This window comes from Anabrus simplex, chromosome 7 (assembly GCF_040414725.1).
Source record: "Anabrus simplex isolate iqAnaSimp1 chromosome 7, ASM4041472v1, whole genome shotgun sequence".
NCBI classification, from domain to species: Eukaryota; Metazoa; Arthropoda; class Insecta; order Orthoptera; family Tettigoniidae; genus Anabrus; species Anabrus simplex.
Genome location: NC_090271.1, coordinates 93,803,843 through 93,825,698, shown reverse-complemented (window position 1 = coordinate 93,825,698; position 21,856 = coordinate 93,803,843). Strand labels below are relative to the sequence as shown.

Sequence of the window (21,856 nt, the reverse complement as noted above, 5' to 3'; positions counted from 1 at the left end):
CCGATGTTCGGCGTTCATATGGACTAAGCAAATAATTTAATTCATGATTTTTTTTTATTTTTTACGTCGCACCGACACAGATAGGTCTTATGGCAACGATGGAATAGGAAAGGGCTAGGAATGGGAAGGAAGCGACCGAGGCCTTAATTAAGGTACAGCCACCCCAGCATTAGCCTGGTGTGAAAATGGGAAACCACGGAAAACTATCTTCGGTTGCCGACAGTGGGGTTCGAACCCCCTATCTCCCGAATGCAAGCTCATAGCAAGGCGATCCTAACCGCACGACCAACTTGCATGGTAAATTCATTAATAGGATCACAGTGGGGGAGAGGGAAAAATATGTATTTACAAATGTACTGCTAGATTTTCATCTAGTTGTCACAAGACGCAAGATACTAAAATCAATCAACATTGACAGTCTGTTGTGAACGCGTTTGCATTTATATTTGACAAGACATGATAAATGATTTTCCGTATTTATCTCTTTACATAAATGTGATGATGGATGACGGCGACGGAGTCGGCGATGATGCTCTCCATAATCAGCATTAGATCTTTGTCTTAAATTCTATATGTTGCGAGAACTTGGGTCATGGATTGTTTCATAGATATATGAGGATTACATTCTTTTGTTTGCTGTTTGTTTAACGTCGCACTAACATATCGAAGGTTTTCGGCGACGGAAGAAGGGTGGAAGATTGGGAAGGTAGCGGGCGTGGCCTTAATTAAGGTACAGTCCCAGCATTTGCCTAGTTTGTAAATAGGAAACTACGGAAAACCATCTTCAGGGCTACCAACAGTGGGGTTCGAACCCACTATCTCCCGAATGCAAACTCACAGATGCACGACCCTAACCGCACGGCCACTTGCTCGGTGGATTACATTTTAGGCCTTTCTCTAAACTACCTTGTTACACAGCGTGAATAAAATGATTTATAGCCTAGACTGTAGTGCCTTATTCCCCGAATTTACATACCGATTTTCATTAAATTCTGTTCAGCCATTTACTCACGAACATACATACATACATACATACATACTGCATTGCAGTCCACATGATTCACATAGTACCTACAAAACATAGTGAGACTGAATGGCTGTGGTAATTTTCTCCTCCATTTCTTAACTAACTGCGTGACACGTGTGCAGGAAACTGTGTTTCGAAGACATCGCGTGGTAGGCGGAAGTACGTGCAAAACCGGCCTGCTCTGCTCTGTCCTGCCCTGTCTGTCAACTTGCGATGGTGCAATGATTTGTGTGGATTACAAAAATCTGCTCAGCGCTGCACTGCTTTAGCTGCTTCGCCTGCGTCCCAATGTGCGTCCCGCCTTATGCTCTCTGCATTTCGAATTCCTTCCCTCTCAACTTCCATTTACTTTCTTCAATATTTCAAAAATTTCCCTCAACACTTTCTCGGAGATTGATGTTAAAAATTAATTTGGACTTTAAGGAAACTTTTAAGCCCAAGAAAAATACGGGTCATCGCTTTAGAAGTAAAGATATAACTGGATGAAAAAATGTTGACACTCCAACACAGGGCGGCACACAGCCGGTATCGACAGGCAGACACAGTCAAGGCCAACTAATCTATCTAGTGTGGCCTTGGCACAGCACGTTCGGTTCAGGCATATCCAGCTGAAGCGGAGCATGTCCTGTTGCCTCTTGAAGTTCTCTCTAGGACGCAGTTACAGTCCTGTGTCTCGGCACTCTGTACCGAAACACTCCGCCTCAAGTTCCTAATGTTACGGAACAAGTGAATGTTCCGATCTGCCCAACCCTACTGCAGATTGCGAGGTGACGCATGGTCAGTGTGACGAATCCTCTTGGCCGTTATTCCTGGCTCTCTAGACCGGGGTCGACATCTCAGCATTAAATAGCTCCTCAATTAAAGGTACCGGTAATCGTAGAATGAGTGAACCTGGAACCAGCCCTCATGTTCAGGTAAAAATGCCTGACCTCGCCGGGAATTGAACCCAGGCCCTCCGGGTGAGAGGCAGGCAAGTTAGACCACGGGGCCGGCTTCAAACATTAATTACCGATATGCGACTTAAAAATCTCGAAACTTTACATTCAGTTTTACAGGGAAAACTTTGTCAGTTTCCTCTGAAAACTTCTTTCAGTTCAGCAACTTTGATCAGCAAAACTCTTCGAAAAATCGAATACCCGTAACGCCAAGCCAAACAACAATCGACTACAAGTAGTTTTTAATTCTCTGATCTGTTAAAATAAAGTACATTAGATACCAAAGCACCCAACATGATGGTGAAATCCCTCTTTTTTTTATCTTCCATTGTAATTTGGTCACCGGTATACTGTTCATAGTCAGTTTCTGGAAATCTTGTACCGTATAAATTAGGCCTACATCGACTTTTAAAGGTTATGTTGAACTCGAGAATATGGTTTCAAATGTATGTATCTATCCTCAAGTTCTAAAATGGATTATATTCAGTTCTGCCTGTCACTAATCACGATCAAATTCGAAAGAGAAAAAATAGCATTAACATTAATAGCATCCGAAATTACGGTTATTCGCGACCTTGAGCTCAGCTGGAAAGCGCACTCGCTGTGCAAGTTGGTATGACTGCAAAATGGTACATAGTTTCTAAATGTAACGTGCGCAAATAAAACGACTGCAGTTTTTATAACATTTTGACACAAAAACGTGAAATTCCCAGACTTATATTAGGACGGAAACAGTAATAGGCAATCCCAAAACCTCCCATGGCTTTATGTATGTAAGGTACAAGATCTGTTCTATTCTCGATAACATAATCGTATACGATAATATTAAAATACTGAATTTGTGTTACTTAAGAATGAGCCGTTTCGATTCCTGCCTGAAAGCCCAGCGACTATACAGTGCCCTGAGGGAAGTGCCGAAAACCTGTTCGGCGATACACTTGGGGGGGGGAATGTAGCCCTGGACATAATGTAGACGTTTTGCAAGTACGCACATTTCACAAAACTCGTTCCGTCTTCAAGTAGAGCTTATTTAAAGTTAAAAACTTCATGATCGTTCCGTATTGAATAGAGAAATGAGAAGATGTACAATATTAGAAGGATCCACCTTTCAATACTTCGTTGTAAGTTGAACTAAAAAGAAGTCACAACTTGTTTATTGGGACCGGTTTCAACACATTACAAGTGTCATCATCAGCCAAATAGTAAAGTAGGGCAAGATATAAAGATCTTAAAACAATTTTTTGCCTGTGTTCAATGTATTAGTTGTTTTAAGATCTTTATATCTTGCCCTACTTTACTATTTGGCTGATGATGACACTTGTAATGTGTTGAAACCGGTCCCAATAAACAAGTTGTGACTTCTTTTTAGTTCAACTTACAACGAAGTATTGAAAGGTGGATCCTTCTAATATTGTACATCTTCTTATTCAAGTAGAGCTGTCGAAATGCGCTCTGTCTCCTTCCAATTACTGTGGACACTCTCTGCTTTATGATTTCTGAGGATTCTGTAAACACTACCACCCAAGTGCGATGCTAAGATGGTCCCTTATGAATGTTCACCGCCGATCGCTTTTCCAGTGAGGTACAGTACTTCCTCAAGATCCGTAAGTATGCCGTAGCTGTCCTCTCGCGAGATACAGTTTCTTGAAAAGTGCGTGATCGAGGATTTAGCGTTGATGGGACTGAAATTTCTGGATGGTTGATCCGGAAAATTGTTTCTTCGAGGAACGGATAATGCAGGATTTTTACAACGTGATTTAATTAGGATGCTCGCTGGACCAAATAATTTGAAAGAATAATAGGGAAAACGTAGTTTCCAGGAACGTATAATCGAGGTTCTACTGTAAACCATTAATTTTGCTGGTCAGTGTATTTGTGTCAAATTAACTGCAGGTACTTCAATCATACAGACTATACTGTGCTGAAGATTGAAAATATATTTACCTAGTACCAAATTATCTCATTTCAGAGCACTCCTGGTGATATTGGTCCTAGTAAACAAGAGATTGCCAATATGCTTACTGGAAAAGTCTCAGTGAAAGAGATTGGGTAAGTTACTTTTAGTTTCCTAGGAAATTATTCTGCATGAAATTAATGGTAATTTGATCAGACTTAGTTTTTTCCGTGGTTTCATTAGTGGAATATTTTCCCAACTTCTGTGAATAAGACAACCAGTGCAATTGCTGCTCTCTTATTGGTGAAATCCTAGCTAAGAATTTCATTGCATTGGCATACTTGAGAAGGAAGAGATCAGTAGGCTGACTTTCCCAATCCAAACCTGTATGAAAATGGTTCATAATCCTACTATCTGATCTAAAATGTATATGCCTTTAATTTTGCTTGTGGGTTGTTTTCTGCATTTTCAAACCCATTTAATTTGCATTAAAAAGATTGATGTGTTTTTCCTTGGAAACCAGAAATGAATCTCTTCCCACAGTTTGAAATTCTGGATTCTAACAGCAGCCCACATTGATATAAAGCTCATTAAAAATCGTCATACAAGAGGATTATTTTCATACTGTTCTTTTAGTTTGTTAAGAAGAAAGACATTCTATTTCAGTGTCAACTCCATTAAAATACTGTACGTTTTTCAGTGTGTCAAAGCATGAAGGAGAACATTTAGAGCACTATAACATACATGTAAAAAACATTGCATGTCATTGCAATTATGTAACCAATATTGACGTTGTTGTTTGGGTCGATTGGTTTGATGCAGATCTCCATGCCACCCTATTCTGTGCTAACCTTTTCACTTTTACATAACTACTACATCTATTCTAAACTGTTTCTCATATTCATGCCTTGGTCTATATTATGGTTTATATGTGTTAATTGGAACATGGAAGGAAGTAGAGACTGCCCTTAATAGTATGCCCAAAGAAAGATCAACAGGATTTGATGAAGTCAGTGCAGATATGATCAAAGCAACTGGTGCAATAGGAATACAGTGGCTTCATAGAGTAATGAATGCAATATGGAAGGATAGGAAAGTCCCAGATGATTGGAAAAAGGGAATAATAATACCTCTAAAAAAAGGAAGCCGGAAGAAATGTAGCAATTATAGAGGGATCACTTTATTGTCTCATGGTTTGAAAATATTTGAGAAAATACTTGAAAAAAGGCTAAGGAAAATAGTAGAACCACAACTACAGGAAGAACAATATGGATTCAGAGAACACCGATCAACTACTGATCTCATATTTAGACTTAGAATACTGTTAGAAAAGCATTGGGAGAAGGGCAAAGACTTAAAACTAGTGTTTTTGGATCTCGAAAAAGCATTTGATAGTGTTCCAAGGAAGACTATATGGGAATGCTTAAGAAAGAAAAATGTACCCAAAGGACTTATCCAGAAAGTTAAAATGCTTTACGAAGACTGCTGCAGTTGTGTACAGATGTATGTACGTTTAGTCCTCAGCCCGTAGGCTGCTTGGATCCTCAACAGCTCCGCCATCAGCTGTCATAGATGGCCTAGGCATCACTGAAGAGGCATACTAGGGAAATGAGGAGTGAGGTAGTTTCCCGTTGCTTTCCTCACCAAGTCAGACGCTGCTATTACATATCAGTCTGCCAAGCCCACTGAAATGCCTGCACCAACTGACCCTATGAGCAATATCTTCACACCATTCATAGCAGGGACTGACTGCAGAAGGAATGTGTACAGATAGGAAATGGTAATTCTGAATGGTTCCAAACCACTAGAGGAGTGCAACAAGGCAGTACCCTTTCACCCTTACTTTTTATCACTGTCATGAATGAAGTCATGAAAGAAATTAAGCAGAACAACAACATGGACATCAATGCTTTTGCATTTGCAGATGATGTAGTAATTTGGGGAAATACAAAGAAGGAAGTCCAAGAGAGGCTGAACACCTAGAATGAACATTTGAAAGCACATGGATTAACAATAAATAAATCGAAAACTGTTACTATGTCTGTCAACAGGCAGAAGAAGAAAGGAAAAATAATGCTGGAAGGTACACAGCTTGAAACAGTAGACCAATATAAATATCTTGGGTGCATCATTTCAAGTGATAACAGAATACAGCATGAGATTAACAACCGCATTCAAAAATCAGCTCAGTTTTACCATCAAGTTCGGAATCTCCTCTGGAACGAACAAGTTCCCTTAAGATCAAAGCAGATTCTATTCCAATCATACTTCACCCCCATAACAACATATGGCCTAGAAACCTGCACAACAACCCAACAAGTGGATAGCAAACTACAAGCCGCAGAAATGAAGTTCCTACGAACTATGGTACAGAAGACAAAAAGGGACAGGGTAAGGAATGAAAGAATAAGGGAGAAAGCTGGTGTGTACCCATCCCGGAATGAAAAAGTGACAAGGGCCCGTTTGAAATGGTTTGGCCATGTCAAACGAATGGACGATTGGGCTTCACTGAGATTTGATTATAGAATGAGTTCTTGGTTCAGGGTACTTACAGGGGTTAGACAAGCCTGTAATCTTTCACCTTTACTGTTCGTAGTTTACATGGATCATGTGCTGAAAGGTATAAAATGGCAGGGAGGGATTCAGTTAGTTGGAAATGTAGTAAGCAGTCTGGCTTATACTGATGACTTTGTCTTAATGGCAGATTGTGCCGAAAGCCTGCAGTCTAATATCTTGGAACTTGAAAATAGGTGCGATGAGTATGGTATGAATATTAGCCCCTCGAAGACTAAATTGATGTCAGTAGGTAAGAAATTCAACAGAATTGAATGTCAGATTGGTGATCCAAAGCTAGAACAGGTCGATAATTTCAAGTATTTAGGTTGTGTGTTCTCCCAAGATGGTAATATAGTAGGTGAGATTGAATCAAGGTGTTGTAAAGTTAATGCAGTGAGCTCGCAGTTGCGATCAACAGTATTCTGTAAGAAGGAAGTCAGCTCCCAGACGAAACTATCTTTACATCGGTCTGTTTTCAGACCAACTTTGCTTTACGGGAGCGAAAGCTGGGTGGACTCAGGCTATCTTATTCATAAGTTAGAAGTAGCAGACATGAAACTAGCAAGAATGATTGCTGGTACAAACAGGTGGGAACAATGACAGGAGGTACTCGGAATGAGGAGATAAAGGCTAATTTAGGAATGAACTCGATGGATGATGCTATGTGCATAAACCGGCTACGGTGTTGTGGTCATGTTAGGTGAATCGAGGAGGATAGGTTACCTAGGAGAATAATGGACTCCGTTATAGGGGGTAAGAGAAGTAGAGGTAGACCAAGACGACGATGGTTAGACTCAGTTTCTAACGATTTAAAGATAAGGGTATAAAACTAAATGAGCCCACAACACTAGTTGCAAATCGAGGATTGTGGCGACGTTTAGTGAATTCACAGAGGCTTGCAGACTGAACGCTGAAAGGCATAACAGTCTATAATAATAATAATGTATGTGTGGGAAATTTTGAAAATTGTTAAAAACTTTATCACTGTGTTCTAAAACAACTGGTCCAAAGGATAAAGATAAATTCTCCCAAAAATAATAATTTGGGTCTGAAAGGGTTAAAAACATTCAACTCATTAAAATTAATTGTACACTTAAATACGTGAAACTACCACATACAAAACAATTCAATATGTCCCATACGTTAACATACGACTTTGACAGAGGGGGAAAGCATAGAAATGCAAGAAAACACGCGTGGCCTACAACAGCAACGAAACTACGCACAGAAACGATGTTAACAGTGCACGTACCACACAATAACAAACTCATTCTTTCGTCCTAATTAGCAGAGTCGCGAGCGTGCACTAGCCTCTCTTGCTTGCAGGACGATTGCCGTCCCGAATCCCCAGCTGTATAAAGTGCACATGCTGCTGTGGTGAGTGGGAAACACGATACATGTAGGTGACGGACAAAACACTCATGAAATAAAGCATCGAATAAATACGCTTCAAAATGAGGTTTTGTAAATTACACAAGCACATAAGAATTTATCCTTTATCCTCGGGAAAGAGTACTGGCCGTACTAGAGGTTATATTGGTAAAAAATTGGTAGAAGTAAAAATAAATCGGAAAATTGAAAGACGAGTTAAAAACCGAGAAGTTTCTGGGTAAATAGGAAGGGTTGGCAGGTATGAATAGTAATACCAATATAAATGGTCCGTTATTGGACATTATAAATTTTCCAGCTAACTCATTCTTGGTTGCCAGCATTTCGCCCTCGTGTGCTAGCGTGGGCTCATCAGTTGGTACCTAGCACATCTACCAATACGCTGGCTAGTGCATACCGTGGAGGCCACTGTGTAGGCTACTTGGAGCCACCGGCAGTGCCAATGCACTGAACCCTATTCCGTTGTTATCCTTCGTGCATTGCCACTGCCAATAGGGTGTGGGGGTAACAATGATTTTGTGAGACTGTTAACAAATGAGGGAGTTATCTAAACTAGGGAAGGAATTAAAGAGGGAGTCTAGTAATCAAGGGAAGAATTAAGGAGGGAAATACCTAATTATGGGAAGGAGTTAAGTAATAAGTAGAGCCCGGATTTCCATGCACTATCATATAGCAAAACATGCACGATAAACTGGAAATATGCACTATCAAAATTCAGTTCCATTTGAAACATTGTACAACAACTAATTTCTTCAAATTGTCTTGATTTAAGCTCATCAGTTTATCTGTCAGCACATTCTTAAGCACAGAAAATGATATTTCTACGTCACAAAAAGTGACAGTGCATACTTGAATCAAGACATTTGGGACAAAGTGAGGACAAATTGTATGTCTTTTGCATTTTCACCACAATAAGTCTTATATAAGCTTGACGAATTCAAAATCAGAATTTGAACGGATCACTTTGTTCAACTTATATCTAGCTGCCGCAGCTACTTCTCTGTGCGATGATGGCAGACACATTTGAATCTCTTCAATAACTGGCATTGATTGCCTGCTGTGATAAGTAAGTGACGAGTGAGAGTTCTGTGTAGGAAAATCCAGGATAACAATGGAATAGGGTTCAGTGCAAAACCAACTGCTAGCTCAGAAATGCGATACAAGTTTTGTTTTGTTCCTCTAACATGGACGGAAAAATGAGCCCTCAATGAGTAATGCACAATTTGCGGTTCGATTTATAACAATGTATAACTGGGACAGCTTAATCCCAAGAATTACATAGATCGACGTGGGGCCTTCTGGCTTATGTCAATGTTTACTCAAGCAACAGATAAGAAAGTGTTGGTTAATTGGATTATGTACTAATTCTGGTTGTCACATAGGATGCCAGGATTACATTCTCTCCGTCTCTCAGTGATAGACATAATGTATAACGTGGAAAAAGGGCCCCAAATTCTACAAACCAACATTCATAAAAGGCACTACCGTGCAAGTTAACATTATATATGCGCCAAAGTCACAAGAAAAGTAATATTTTGCAATACTAAACGTCCAAATATTCGCTATTAAATCCAAAATCTTCAAAATATGCATTATGCATGAATTTTGTCCTAAAAAGGCCAAAACAGTTAAACATGCAGAGAAAAAGAATGGTTATTTGGAATCGTTAACCCATAAAACAAATTTTTGCAAAGTTTGAGAATTGTAACCAGCGTATTTAAAAACCTGAATTTGCATGGAAATCCTGGCATTAGTAATAAGATTCAGAACCAACAGAGGGAAATGCACAATTTAGGTCAAGTTTTGTCAAAAACAATAGAGGAGAAATTTTCTTATCTGAGTCAGGAATTAAGGGACCATAAAACAAACTGAAGTTAGGCTGAAGGATACTGAAGAAAGGCTAGAGAAAGTCAAAGAGGTAGGATTGAGACAAGAAAATGTAGAGAAGAAAGTACAATTCCATGCGATTCAGTTGGAGGAGAAAGATGAGAAAGGATAAACTGGAATTAAGTAACATGATCGAAGAGAAAGTAGGCTATAGAGTATGTAAAATCGAATATTGATGAAAAAAAATAAAGAAAGCACTGTGATTGGCAGTCTGGAAACCAAAGCAAAAACTGAGAAGCTAGAGAGAAAAATTGTGAAATTGAGGTTAGGAAGATCTAATTTCACAGAAATTGCTCAGCAGATTGAGGTGGTGAGGAAGATAGAACTGCCTAAGTTTAATAATACATCATATGGTCTGTCTTATGGAGTTTCTTAAGATGATCAGGCAATGGTTTGGGAAGGGTTTGCCTGAAGGAACTATTGAGTGATTGGTAGTAGAGGTGAAGGTATAGAGTTATTTATTGGGCGAGGCCAAGTTGTGGTTTGATGTGTATAAGGAGGAAATTACGTGTCAGAAGAGTTTGAGGAAAATTTCAGGGCTGAATTTTAGAACACCGAGATTCAAGGGAAAGCGAAGGATAAAAGCAACTTTGCATACCTGCCAACTTTTACGGTTTGTCCGTAAAATTTACAGAAATTGCAGCATTTTACGGTTTTACGGATGGACGGTGTCATTTTACGACTTCGCGGACAAAATTTTGAAACGTTAACATTAGCTAATCGCTCCACTTCCGTACAATCGATTGTTTGCGTGGGTCGAAGCACGCTCGATCTTGGCAAGACCGACTACAATATATCGTAGTCTGTCTTGGTCGAAAGCAAGTCCACGATAGTCGATAACTCATTCTTTGACATGATTGGTATTTTTAATCTGTGATGTTTGTGTTGTTGTTGGAATTGAATTTAAAGGCGGGATAACAGTACTTCTGTGTGAATCTTAGGTGTTGACAGGCTCTGCTCCGCAAATTCTTTGTTCTGCTCCGTTCATTGGATTGTGAAGTGAAATGTCTGAGAGTTATAGGCTGCTCTTTCCCTTTTCTTAATAATTTTTTATACAAACTATTATGATGCTCCGTTCGCTTGTGATTTAACCTATATTGTTTGACCACGTGATTGTTGTTCTTTGGTGGCCTTTTGAGGTTATGACATATTTTAATGAGAGGTTTGAGGTTTTGTGTTATAACTTCATGCTTCGCAATTTCCTGTATTCCTTGGACTAATTACACTTGTTCCAATGACTGGGTACACCGCTATTAGCGAAGCCCCTTAAATTACAAAGAAGAATAATAATTACATTCGTTCCACGTGTGTATGTTTTTTACCATGTGCACATTCTTCATTCACGAGGTTGGCGTCATGTTCATTTAATCTTTTAAGGCTTTGTGTGTTTTGCCATGCTTTAAGGAAGTGTTTGACTGCCTTGAGTGTTTGTTATAATTTTATGTGACGTTCAGTGATCCAGGTTCCTTTCGATGTTTGAATGGATGAGACTTTTTTTCTCGGACATTTTCATACACTATATTCCTATTATAGGTTATCATGAATAAATCCAACAAGAAACAGTACTTCCAGACATTTAAAGAATCATATTCTGTTGATTTTCCGTGCATACTAAAATCAAGAAAGGGAGAAAAAATTACCTTTTGTATGGTATGTGGGTGTGATATTAATATTGCACAGGGTGGAAGAAACGATTTCAGTAATTATGTGAAGTGCGGCAAACACATAAGTTACGTTAAATCGAAGGAAGACAAGAAAATCAACACCTTTTTTGCCAAGTCTGGAAACGTTGACAGTGACATAATTAGGGCTGAGTGTCTGTTTACTTCCTTTTTGTTGGAACACAATGTGCCTTTTAATGCGGCTGATCATGCTGGTGCTTTATTTAAGAAGATGTTTCCCACATCAGAAGTTGCAAAGAAATACAGTTGTGGTCGCACAAAAACGGCATGCATTGTAAATAAAATGGCAAAAAATGCATCATCTGAAGTTGTTAAGTGCCTTCAGAATGGACCATTTTCTTTGGCAACAGATGGCAGCAATGATACGAATGCCAAGTTGTATCCTATTGTTGTTGCATTCTACGATATTCTGTGGGGAAAAGTAGTGAGCACTGTGCTATCCATGCCAGCGTTAGAGGGGGACTCAACAGGGCGAAACATAGGTAACCTGATGTTATCACAGCTGGATTCTCATAACATACCAATTGAAAACTGTGTGGCTTTCTGCTCCGACAATGCTCCTGTTATTATAGGACACAAAAATGGGGTTTCAGCAGTTCTGAAGGAAGTTCAACCAGGTATTGCCGTCATCGGTTGCATTTGCCACCTGATTAATCTTCTTGATTGTTATTTTCATCTGCAAATCATTGTCCTATGATGTAAGTAGGTGTGATTTGCAGTGTGTATTATATTTTTTCTTGACTATGTTATGTTTAACAAGTTTTATTGTGTAATAAAGCCTTTTTCGATTATCACGTATCTGCTTAATTTATCAAGGATGTCCTGTTATGTATGCTCCAAACTTATATTCACCACGCCTGCTGCTGTTTAACATGGATTTCTTCTTGATTTTTATTTTCGTCTACAAATCATTGGCCTGTATTTTAAGTAGATTTGATTTCATTGAAATATTCTGTTTAAAGCATGAATTATTGCATTTTGTAACCCAGAACTATTAATATTTTCGTCAAGCCGGGGTATGTCGAAAATTCTTAGATTTTTCGTCGCGCGTGAGTTTTAATGATAGCCCTTTTCAAAAGTTGGCAGGTATGACTTTGGTAGATACAGGGCTCAGACAGGTGGGGGTATGACTCAGTATTTTCGAGAACATGTTCTGCTTAGTCAGGATTTGACCTTGTTTGAACAGGACATATTGAGGAGAATGCTGGAACATTTCTCTCAAGAAGTTAGATTAGCAGTCTGTATCAGGCAAATGGAACAACTGCAGGGGAGATTTGGCTCGTTGGGTTTGCAGCGGGTTCAGAATATGCATCAGGATAACAGAAGGTAATGGAAGACCTCAAAGGCAAGGGGATTATCAAGGGTAGAATAACCAGGGTTTAACAGCAGAGGGAGTATGAGCAAGAAAGGAACAATAGAGGTTTTTAAAACCAGAATAATGATCAGCCAAGGGGGTTAAACAATAAGGGAGGGAATAAAAGCAGGCAGCAGTAAAATAGGAATATAGGCAGGCAGGTAGACAATCACAGGGAGGTAGGTGGAAACAGACGTCAGGAAGGTCGGAACCTGAATAAAGGAGGGTCCCACCATCCTGAAAATTTAAACGAGTGAGAAACAAGTGTGTTGGGTCTCATACTATGTTCCGTAGTCAGAATACTGTGGTCACATGCATTATGAAGATTGTTGGAAGTTACGATGTTGATGTGCAGGAAGACCAATCGATGATCGCAATTCCAGTGGTGAGAATGTGCATATTTTAATGAATCCTTTCATTGAGGCAGATATTCAGGGTGAAAAGGGAGCCAGAGATCATGTGTTAACTTAAAATATTTTGAGACTATTAAGAGTAGGGGTATCAGAGTGGACCGGTCCCAGTTCCACTAACTACTTTTTTTTTCCAGTTTTCAGAGACACCGAGGTGCCAGAATTTTTGTCCTGCAGGAGTTCTTTTGTGTGCCAGTAAATCTATTGACACAAGGTTGACGTATTTTAGCACCTTCGAATACTACCACACTGAGTCAGGATTGGACCTGCCAAGTTGGGGTCAGAAGGCCAGCGCCTCAACCGTCTGAGCCACTCAGCCCAACAGGGGAATAAGTCGCAGAGAATAAGTTGTCATTGAAATGAACTTATGAAATGTGACGTTATGATCTGAGGAAGGGTCGAGACCTGTTAGGCTGACTTATTGTATGGAAGACAACCAGTTTGTGTATGAGACTTGTCATATTCAAGTTGTTGAGATTCGTTGAGCAATTTATTGAAGAAGAAGAATTAAAGGAAGACATTTGTTGTACGTTGAGTAGTGGGAATAAGGAGATGAGTAAGCAGAAGGAAATTAAGGAAATTGTGGAATCTACCGGTCTAGAGAGAGACCACTTACTGTGCTAATGAATTGCAGTGAAGTTTTCTCAAACAGGCGTGGAATGACTAACTGATATGTACATGGGTTCAGTGTTATAGATAGGTATAGTTTCAATATCTGTCGATACCCAATTTCACAGTATTATGTTGAAGCAGTGGATGAGTTAATTCACGAGATGGAGGATGGGATTATCTAGAAATCCACTATTCAGTATGTCAGCCTCCTCGTTGTGGTACGGAAGAAGGATGGCTCGGTCTAAGTCTGGTCTGACTCGATGCTCGACAGATAAATAAGTGCATAGCCGCTAACCATGAGAGAACTGAGACCACTGAGGAACTAATACAGAAGTTCCAAGGTAGGCCATGGATGACTACTGTGGCCCTAAGTTCTAGTTTCTGACAGGTTCCCCTGAGGCAAGAAGACAGGCCATTTACGGCCCTTTTGCATCGTGGGAGACTATACAAGTTTTGTCTTATCCCGTTTGGTACCAAAACATGAGACTAGGGAGTACACTACCACTTACACTGATGACTTGGTGATCGCTTCACATTTGAGGATCACTTGGATCATTTACACACTATCTTCCCCAAATGAATTCAATCTGGCTTCACTAAGAAATTATATCAAACTTTTTTATACAAAACTATTACGTTTCTTGGACATCAGATTACACCGGAGGGAGTAACCCCCGATTCAAGATCTTTGCTGCTAAAACTCCTAGGAATACCCAACAACTTAGGTCACTTCTAGGAGTTTGCAACTATTTTAGGCGCTTTGTGATTTGATACTCCCATCTTATCAACCCATTTAGGGAGATGTTAACGCAGGGTGCCAAGTGGACATGGTTGCCCAGACACAGGGAAACACTTGAGGCATTAAAGAATGCTTTCCATGAAGCAGTGATATTTGAAATACCCTCGACCTGATGAGGACTATCATGTCATGACATATGCTTCAGCCTTGTGCCAAAAAGATGAACAAGGAAACTGGGGTATTGTGTCTGGCCAGTAGAGAACTTAACGTTGCCGAGAAGCAGTATCCTGTCAGTGAGAAGGAATTGTTAGCGATTGTGTACTCTTTGAGAAAATTTAGGCTAAATTTACCATTTACACTGACCACAGTGCTCTAACCTTTATCAAGATTTGTAAGCTGACATCTAGTAGTCGCATGTCCCGATGTATTTTAGCCATTTAGACGTACAGCTGAGGCAGATAATAGGACTGCACCAGAAGAGGAGGAGGGAATCTTGGTTTGCACTTTGAGGAAGGACACCTGCCTAGAAGAGAAGCAGAGGTTAGCGAAGATGAGAGAGGAGCAGTGCAAGGAAGAAAGGCTGAAAGACATAAGAACTGGAAGAGAAAGATGAAGAAAGAGAAATACTCCATGGGAATAAGAGATATAGAATAGAAAATTGTCTCCTATCCAGAAAGGATATCATGGGAAATTGAAAGGTGGTTGTGCTATAGTCTCTCTGGATGAACGTTATTTGGCTCTGTCACATGTATCTAGGTCACTTCGGTGCTGATGAAGTGTTGGCTGCTATCCAGGAGAACTTTGTATGGCAAAATAGGGGGGGGGGGGGGGTGTGACATCGGAAAGACACTAGCCAGGTGCGACACATGTCAAAGGAGCAAGCATCCAAACAGTTATTTGGGGGGTACTAAGCAAACTGTTTTAACAGATGGTGTACATTTATATGGTCCGCAAGTAAAGTCACGATATGGATATCAATATATCTTTGTTATGGATGCTTTTACCAAATAAGTTAAGTTGTATCCTTTACGAAAGGCTACTGGTAGGGCTTGTGTAGGTAAGATCTTAGACCACTACATTCCTCAGTTTGGTATCCCAAAGCTGATCGTATTTAACCATGGTACCCAGTTTATATCTAGGATATGGAAGAATGAGTTGAGGGAGATTGGTGTGCACGTGTGCTACTCTTCCATACGCTATCACCAGGGGAAAATGTCTGAAAGAGTAATGTGCAAACAGCGTAGAATGTTTCGCACTTACATCAGCAACAAGCATAATTCATGGTTTAGCTACCTAGAAGACGTCGAGCGCTGGTGTAATGTGACAAGGCATGATAGTACAGGGCTAAGACCAATCAAACTCCAACTCAGTTACAAGCCTGTGAGAGCGAGTTGGCAACCATCTTGGGTCTTTTTACTGGTGAGGAAGAACCGAAGGAGGTAGTTATTGAGATGGCTAAAGCGAACCTACGGAAGGCTGGTGCTAAGAGGGAGACAGCAGCGACGCCAAGGGGATAGTTTTCAGGTAGGAGAGAAGGTCCTTCTGAAGGTCTTTTATCCATCGTCTGCAGAATAGAAAGAGATACAGATTTTTCAGTTGTATGAAGGTCCTTATGTGGTGGACATGAAGGTAGAGATCTGTGCATTTCAGATCTTTGATGATCAGAGTAGAACCATTCATAACTTAAAGCATTGTGCAGACGTGCCAGCTTTCTAAAGTCAAAACTCAAGAGGATTTTTTTCGGCATATCCCGACATTTTATAACACATCATTGATGACGTAACTTTGAACAATATTTAATGTGCAAACAGCGTAGAATGTTTCACACTTACATCAACGACAAGCATAATTCATTGTTTAGCTACCTAGAAGACGTTGACTCAAATATCCAATTTCTCTTATTTAGGAAATTATTTATTTTATATTTACTTATTTATTTATATATACTGAAATATTGCACGTATCTGAGCTTTACAACACACAACTCTTCATCGTAACTACCTTAGGCCTCTTCATAAATTTCTGAACTAGCTTTATGCTCAAAGCAGTGGCCTTGTTGAACAGGTTTTAAAGTTAATTTTTTCCAGAATAATTTTTCAAGAAGCTTTGATCTGAATTGAGTTTTTGTCCTTGTAAATATGCTTAAAAAAATAGCCTCACTGCTATATGGAATTGATCAAATAAAAAGCATTACTTTAGAGATTCTGTCATATTTAAGAACACCACCAGCTGATTGCAAATGTCTTGCCAGAGCACACTGAACATCAGTTCTCGCCAGCTACTTAAAGAATGAGGAAAAACCTGGGATTTTTCAAAAAATACAGGAATACTAAATCTGTTCTCAAAATCGGGAGATAAGTCTCTGCGATCAGGAGCGAGGGAGGAAGGACCAAAAATAGGGAGTCTCCCGCTTAAATCGGGGTAGTTGGCACGTCAGGATTTTGTAAGATGATGGGTAGTGTGTCACAGGGAATAGAAGTAATGTGTTCTACATATTTTTCATTTTGTCTGACAAGCTTGAGCTATTCAATTTGCCTGGTATATTTGTGATTTGCTCAATTGTCAGAATGTCAGTTATCACAAGTCAAAGGGAGGTATTGTAACCATACACAAGTCATCATTATCACCATCACTCCCAATTTTATATTAGGAAAATTTGTAAAGTCGTTTGTAATATAAAGTAGTGAAAATCACGTGAGTTTGGTAAATTAAGCTCTAAGAACATAATATTATAAGAAGGATTTGTAGTTTGGGAATATTAAACATGTATATCCTTATATTTGTATAACTTTTAATTTGGGTAAAAGTCTGTACATGGCCTAACAGTTAAGATTGTGCAACATGGGAAACACAGTGACTATATCGGTAAAGACGGTTGGAGTTGGTTGAAAGTGTTGCAACAAGTGGTTTGGAAACCCGGAGTACAGCCAGAAAGTATAGGCTGAAGATGGTAATTCGTCAGTATGGATGAACACTAGATCGCTAACTTTCATTATCGGTCACTCAGTAACCAATCTGAAAGCTCTGATTTTGAGTGAGGTTGCGTTGACTGAGAGATGCTTGAAGGTGTTTCAGTTAGTGTTGCTACCAGTGGATGTTTTCAGACGCTACAGCCACATGGAGCAAGCCTATGTATATACATGTGTGACGAATTCATTATGGAGTTAGTAGTGTTGAAGAGCCTTGAATTGTATGTACAGTATGGACTAAGACCTAAATATAAATAGGCTTTCTGTTTTGCCTGGTTGGCTACGTAATCATAGGTTATAAACTTACTCTACCATGAAGGAGCAGACTATGAAGGCAATTTACGGCCGTCAGCAGTAATGGCCGACATCACCGTACAGTGTAACTTTTCGTTGCCAGAAGTTTTAATTACAACACTTGCCAATCCCTTCAGAAACAATAGTGTTGTTCCTTGGCATTTCAAAAACACAAGGGTTTTGTCAGCAATGCCTATGTGTGAGAGGAAATGTGAGTTTGCTGTCTTAACGTGATCACATGCCTGTGAAACGCTAACTTTATCGCAACAGTCATTGGGCATTATTTGGCACAAAGACAGGTTATTATGCTGCACAAACAGAGTAACCCACCCACGACTTACCTTGAATAAGTTTCCTAGAATATAGTAGGATCTCACAATTTCCTGTGTTTTTAGTTGTAACATTTCGTGAGAAACACTGCAACTGCTGTTCCGCATATCTCTCACCCGTTCTAGTAACGCTTCCTCAACACACGGGAACTTGCCCTGTTTTGGGCCACGAAATGCCACTTGCTGCTTTCTCCAATTTCTCACTCGTTTTTCCCGAACAGGAAACTCACGACCCACTAATCTGTTATAATTTTCATCTGCGAATTTCAGCATGTTTAGTTCGAATGAAGTCATGTCGTTGTTTACTTTCCTCATGACAAATATTTACTAACAAGCTCCATATTGGTATTATAAATTTACTGATTTGGGACAAATATTTCAGGTTCCCTATGGGAATCAACATATATATCATCTGATGGCTAAGCAGGCATCAACTTTTGGTAATGAGACAAAGTCTCTCACAGTGCATTGGCACTGCTGGTGGCTCCAAGTAGCCTATGCAGTGGCCTCCAGGGTATGCACTAGCCATGCGTCATGGTGGGTGTGCTATGTACCAACTGATGAGCCCAACCTAGCACATGGGGGCAAAACGCTGGCAACCAGGAATGAGTTAGCTGGAAAATTGATAATGTCCAATAACGGACCATTTATATTGGTATTACACACCACTTAGTCGAGCAGCTCGTCTCCTTTCTCCCAAGTCTTCCCAGCCCAAAAATAGGGATCACTGCGAGTACCTAGGTATTAGAGGTGGTAGTTATTTTATGTTTCACCTGCTTGAAAATTTCAGCTCTTGCTCTGGTAGTTACTGTCTTCCTCAACTCCATTCCATTACTTGTTATTCTGTGTTTTGTTGTAAATTTTTATGATTGTCCATTTATTTAACTTCTCCATAAATCTTCTGCATATGAATAAAATGGGAAAATCAATTAATTCTATAGTTTTCATCCTTCTTGAACTATTAACTTCTTTTCTATTTAAACATTAAAAGGAGTGAAGCTTTATAAACGTGTTCTGTTTTTGTTTCCAGGGAAATACTTGAGTTCCTGAGCAGTGAAGGTCACATATATTCAACAATTGATGATGACCATTATGCATATACTTCTTAATATGTATAATCTGTATATTCATAAGACCTAAAATTCCTGTCAAGTCTATTTTTGTATATTTTTTTCTTTATATTAAGTTTCATGTATTAAAATAAACATAATAAAACGTACACTGCTATTATGATTCTAAGTTTGAGACCAGTGCTATGCAGGATTGCCCTTGCTGGAAATTCGTAAGTTCCAAGACCGTTTACCATACATGAAAATAATTCCCACATATTTTTTTCCAAAATTTGGTTAGGGTGGTGTAGAAAATGAAACTTGAACAAACAGCAACCACTGTGCATTCACGGGCAGAAAGTGAATTTCCCAGATATTGAAAAAAGTTAGTTGTTCACATATGTGACTGAAAAGTCCAGTTTGGATATGTGGTCATGAGAGATTGAAATCCAGCAAGGAGTCCATCAGGGTTGTGTCTTATCCCCTTGCTTCTTAACATCTACTCAATGACAGTACTGGACTAAGCACTGGAGACAGCCACTACAAAAGGCATCTGCATCAATGGAGAGCACATCAAAAACACTCACTATGCAGATGATATCATGCTGCTTGCAGACAGTGCAAAAGTTCTTCAAGCTTGTTGGAGTGAGTCAACACTGCTTGTAACAACTGGGGGCTCAAGATGAACATGAAAAAGACCAAATTCATGATCGTGAGAAAGCGGAGGTCCATCGAGGCTAGAGTAGTGCTAGGCACCGACAAGATAAAGAATGTTTCAACAGTACAAATACCTTGGTTGTAATCTGAATGAACAATGGGAGCTCAGCCAAGAGATCAAAGCAAGAATTGAACATAAGTGAAACACCTTCACTAAAATGAAGAAGCTACTCAGTAACCATATTCTATAGAGCATCCAGAGTTAAGACAAGACTACAAGCCTTATAGGCTTACTGTGTTCCACTGTTGCTATAGTCCCTCACTCACCACGGCTTGGACACTCCTGTGAGTGTAGTGACAACACAAAATTATACTCGTTTGGTAGAGCTGTTGCAACAGTGTATAGTAGATATAATATAAATACCCAATTTTCTCCAGTCATTATTGAAATTACAATTATAAAATTTCATTTCACCATAGAACGTTTCTACAGACGGTATCATTTGAAATAGAGAATTTGGCCATGAAAGGATGCAAACTAAATAATAATAATAATAATAATAATAATAATAATAATAATAATAATAATATCATGCATATCCAGAATCCGAAATGACTGTGTCTTGTATTGTTTCTTATACCTGAGAATGTTTCTTGATCATCGTTCCTTTAAGGGAACAGAATGCCAAGATCATTAGCCTCATTAAACATTTCACTGTATATATATCCCACGTCGTTCCATCTTAAGCAATGGGTTGGCGAGCAAGGCTTCTCCACCAGTTGCGGTCTCTGAACTTCTCTCCTTCGATGCTTTCCAAAGTACGAAGCGTGTTTTTTAAGTAAGGTCAGTTTTGTTGTAGACACTAGTATTTCACGCGCATATCGCAACGAGCACATGGATCGTGTACCGGTATGCCTCGGGAACAACTGTGCTTAGTTTCAGCTCTGTAGCTAACCTGTACGGATCTGTTCTGTGCTTTCAAAATGTTTAAGACTATCAACTCGCCCGCCGCGTGTGAGGTTCGGTCAGTGATACGGTTTTTGTCAGCAAGGAACCTGTCTGCTGCAGAAATTCATTGACAGAATTGCGAAGTGTACGGTGATATTGTTATGAGTGAAAGCAAAGTGCGTAAGTGGGTACGACAATTCAAAGATGGCCATGACAACGTCCATGATGAGGACCGCTCCGGTCGCCCTTCTTTGATTACAGATGATTTGGTGGCTTTAGTTGAAGCGAAGATTCATAACAGGCGCTTCACAATAACAGGTCTCTCAAACGAATTACCTGATGTGTCGAGATCAGTGCTTTACAACATTGTTTCTGAACACCTAAAATTTAGGAAACTGCTCCCGTTAGGTCCCAAAACTCCTATCAGGGGACCACAAAAACCAAAGATTTGAGTGTGTGATGAAGTTCTTCACTCGTTATGACGAAGAAGGTGACGCCCGTTGCACATTAATCTGGAGAGGACCGGGTAGCTGGTATAGATGCAAGCTGATGAGAAGACTAGCAGGACGTGAGGTGGGACACGGGGGAGCAGCTTTCTCCCTCTGTCGTCTCGGCTATGGCTCTTCCTAAAAGTATCGTCAGCCAGCAGCCAGTCTCCCTTTGATGATACAAATGGCCAGTTGAACAGTTCAGTAGTGTTGATCTTGTCTGTGTGTTGTAAGTGTTGAACAGCGATTTATATATTGAGACTTACATAACTGTGTTATAAAATATTTATGTTATTATAGTGTACTTTGTATTACTATTATGGAACCCTACCAGAAGAAAGGAAAGACTATCCACAGCGAAGCTAGGGAGGTTGTCAGACATGTTATCCAAGAATGTGATGAAGAGGCACGAGAAGGGAAACTGTTTTGTGTGTCACCAAGAAAAGTCACATAGAGACACAAGGATTGATGAAGCTAATTTAGGCCTACAGACTATTGTTTTAATGTTATTTTATTTCATAGTTTTGCCTATCAAGAAAAGTGACATACAGACACAAGGATTGATTAAGCTAATTTAGGCCTACAGACTATTGTTTTAAATGTTACTTTATTTCATAGTTTTGCCTATCAAGAAAA

General features: G+C 39.6%; 1 protein-coding gene across 1 annotated transcript in view; it reads left to right on the top strand.

The window, feature by feature from the left end:
• Positions 1-19,297, top strand: part of RPA2 (Replication protein A2) — a 57,678-nt gene extending 38,381 nt beyond the window's left edge. The window contains exons 7-8 of the mRNA XM_067150686.2: positions 3,932-4,011; positions 19,108-19,297. Of these exons, the coding sequence (XP_067006787.1) occupies positions 3,932-4,011; positions 19,108-19,186 (159 nt within the window). The 3' untranslated portion in view covers positions 19,187-19,297. The remainder of the gene's footprint in view (positions 1-3,931; positions 4,012-19,107) is intronic.
• Positions 19,298-21,856: the final 2,559 nt, after the last annotated feature.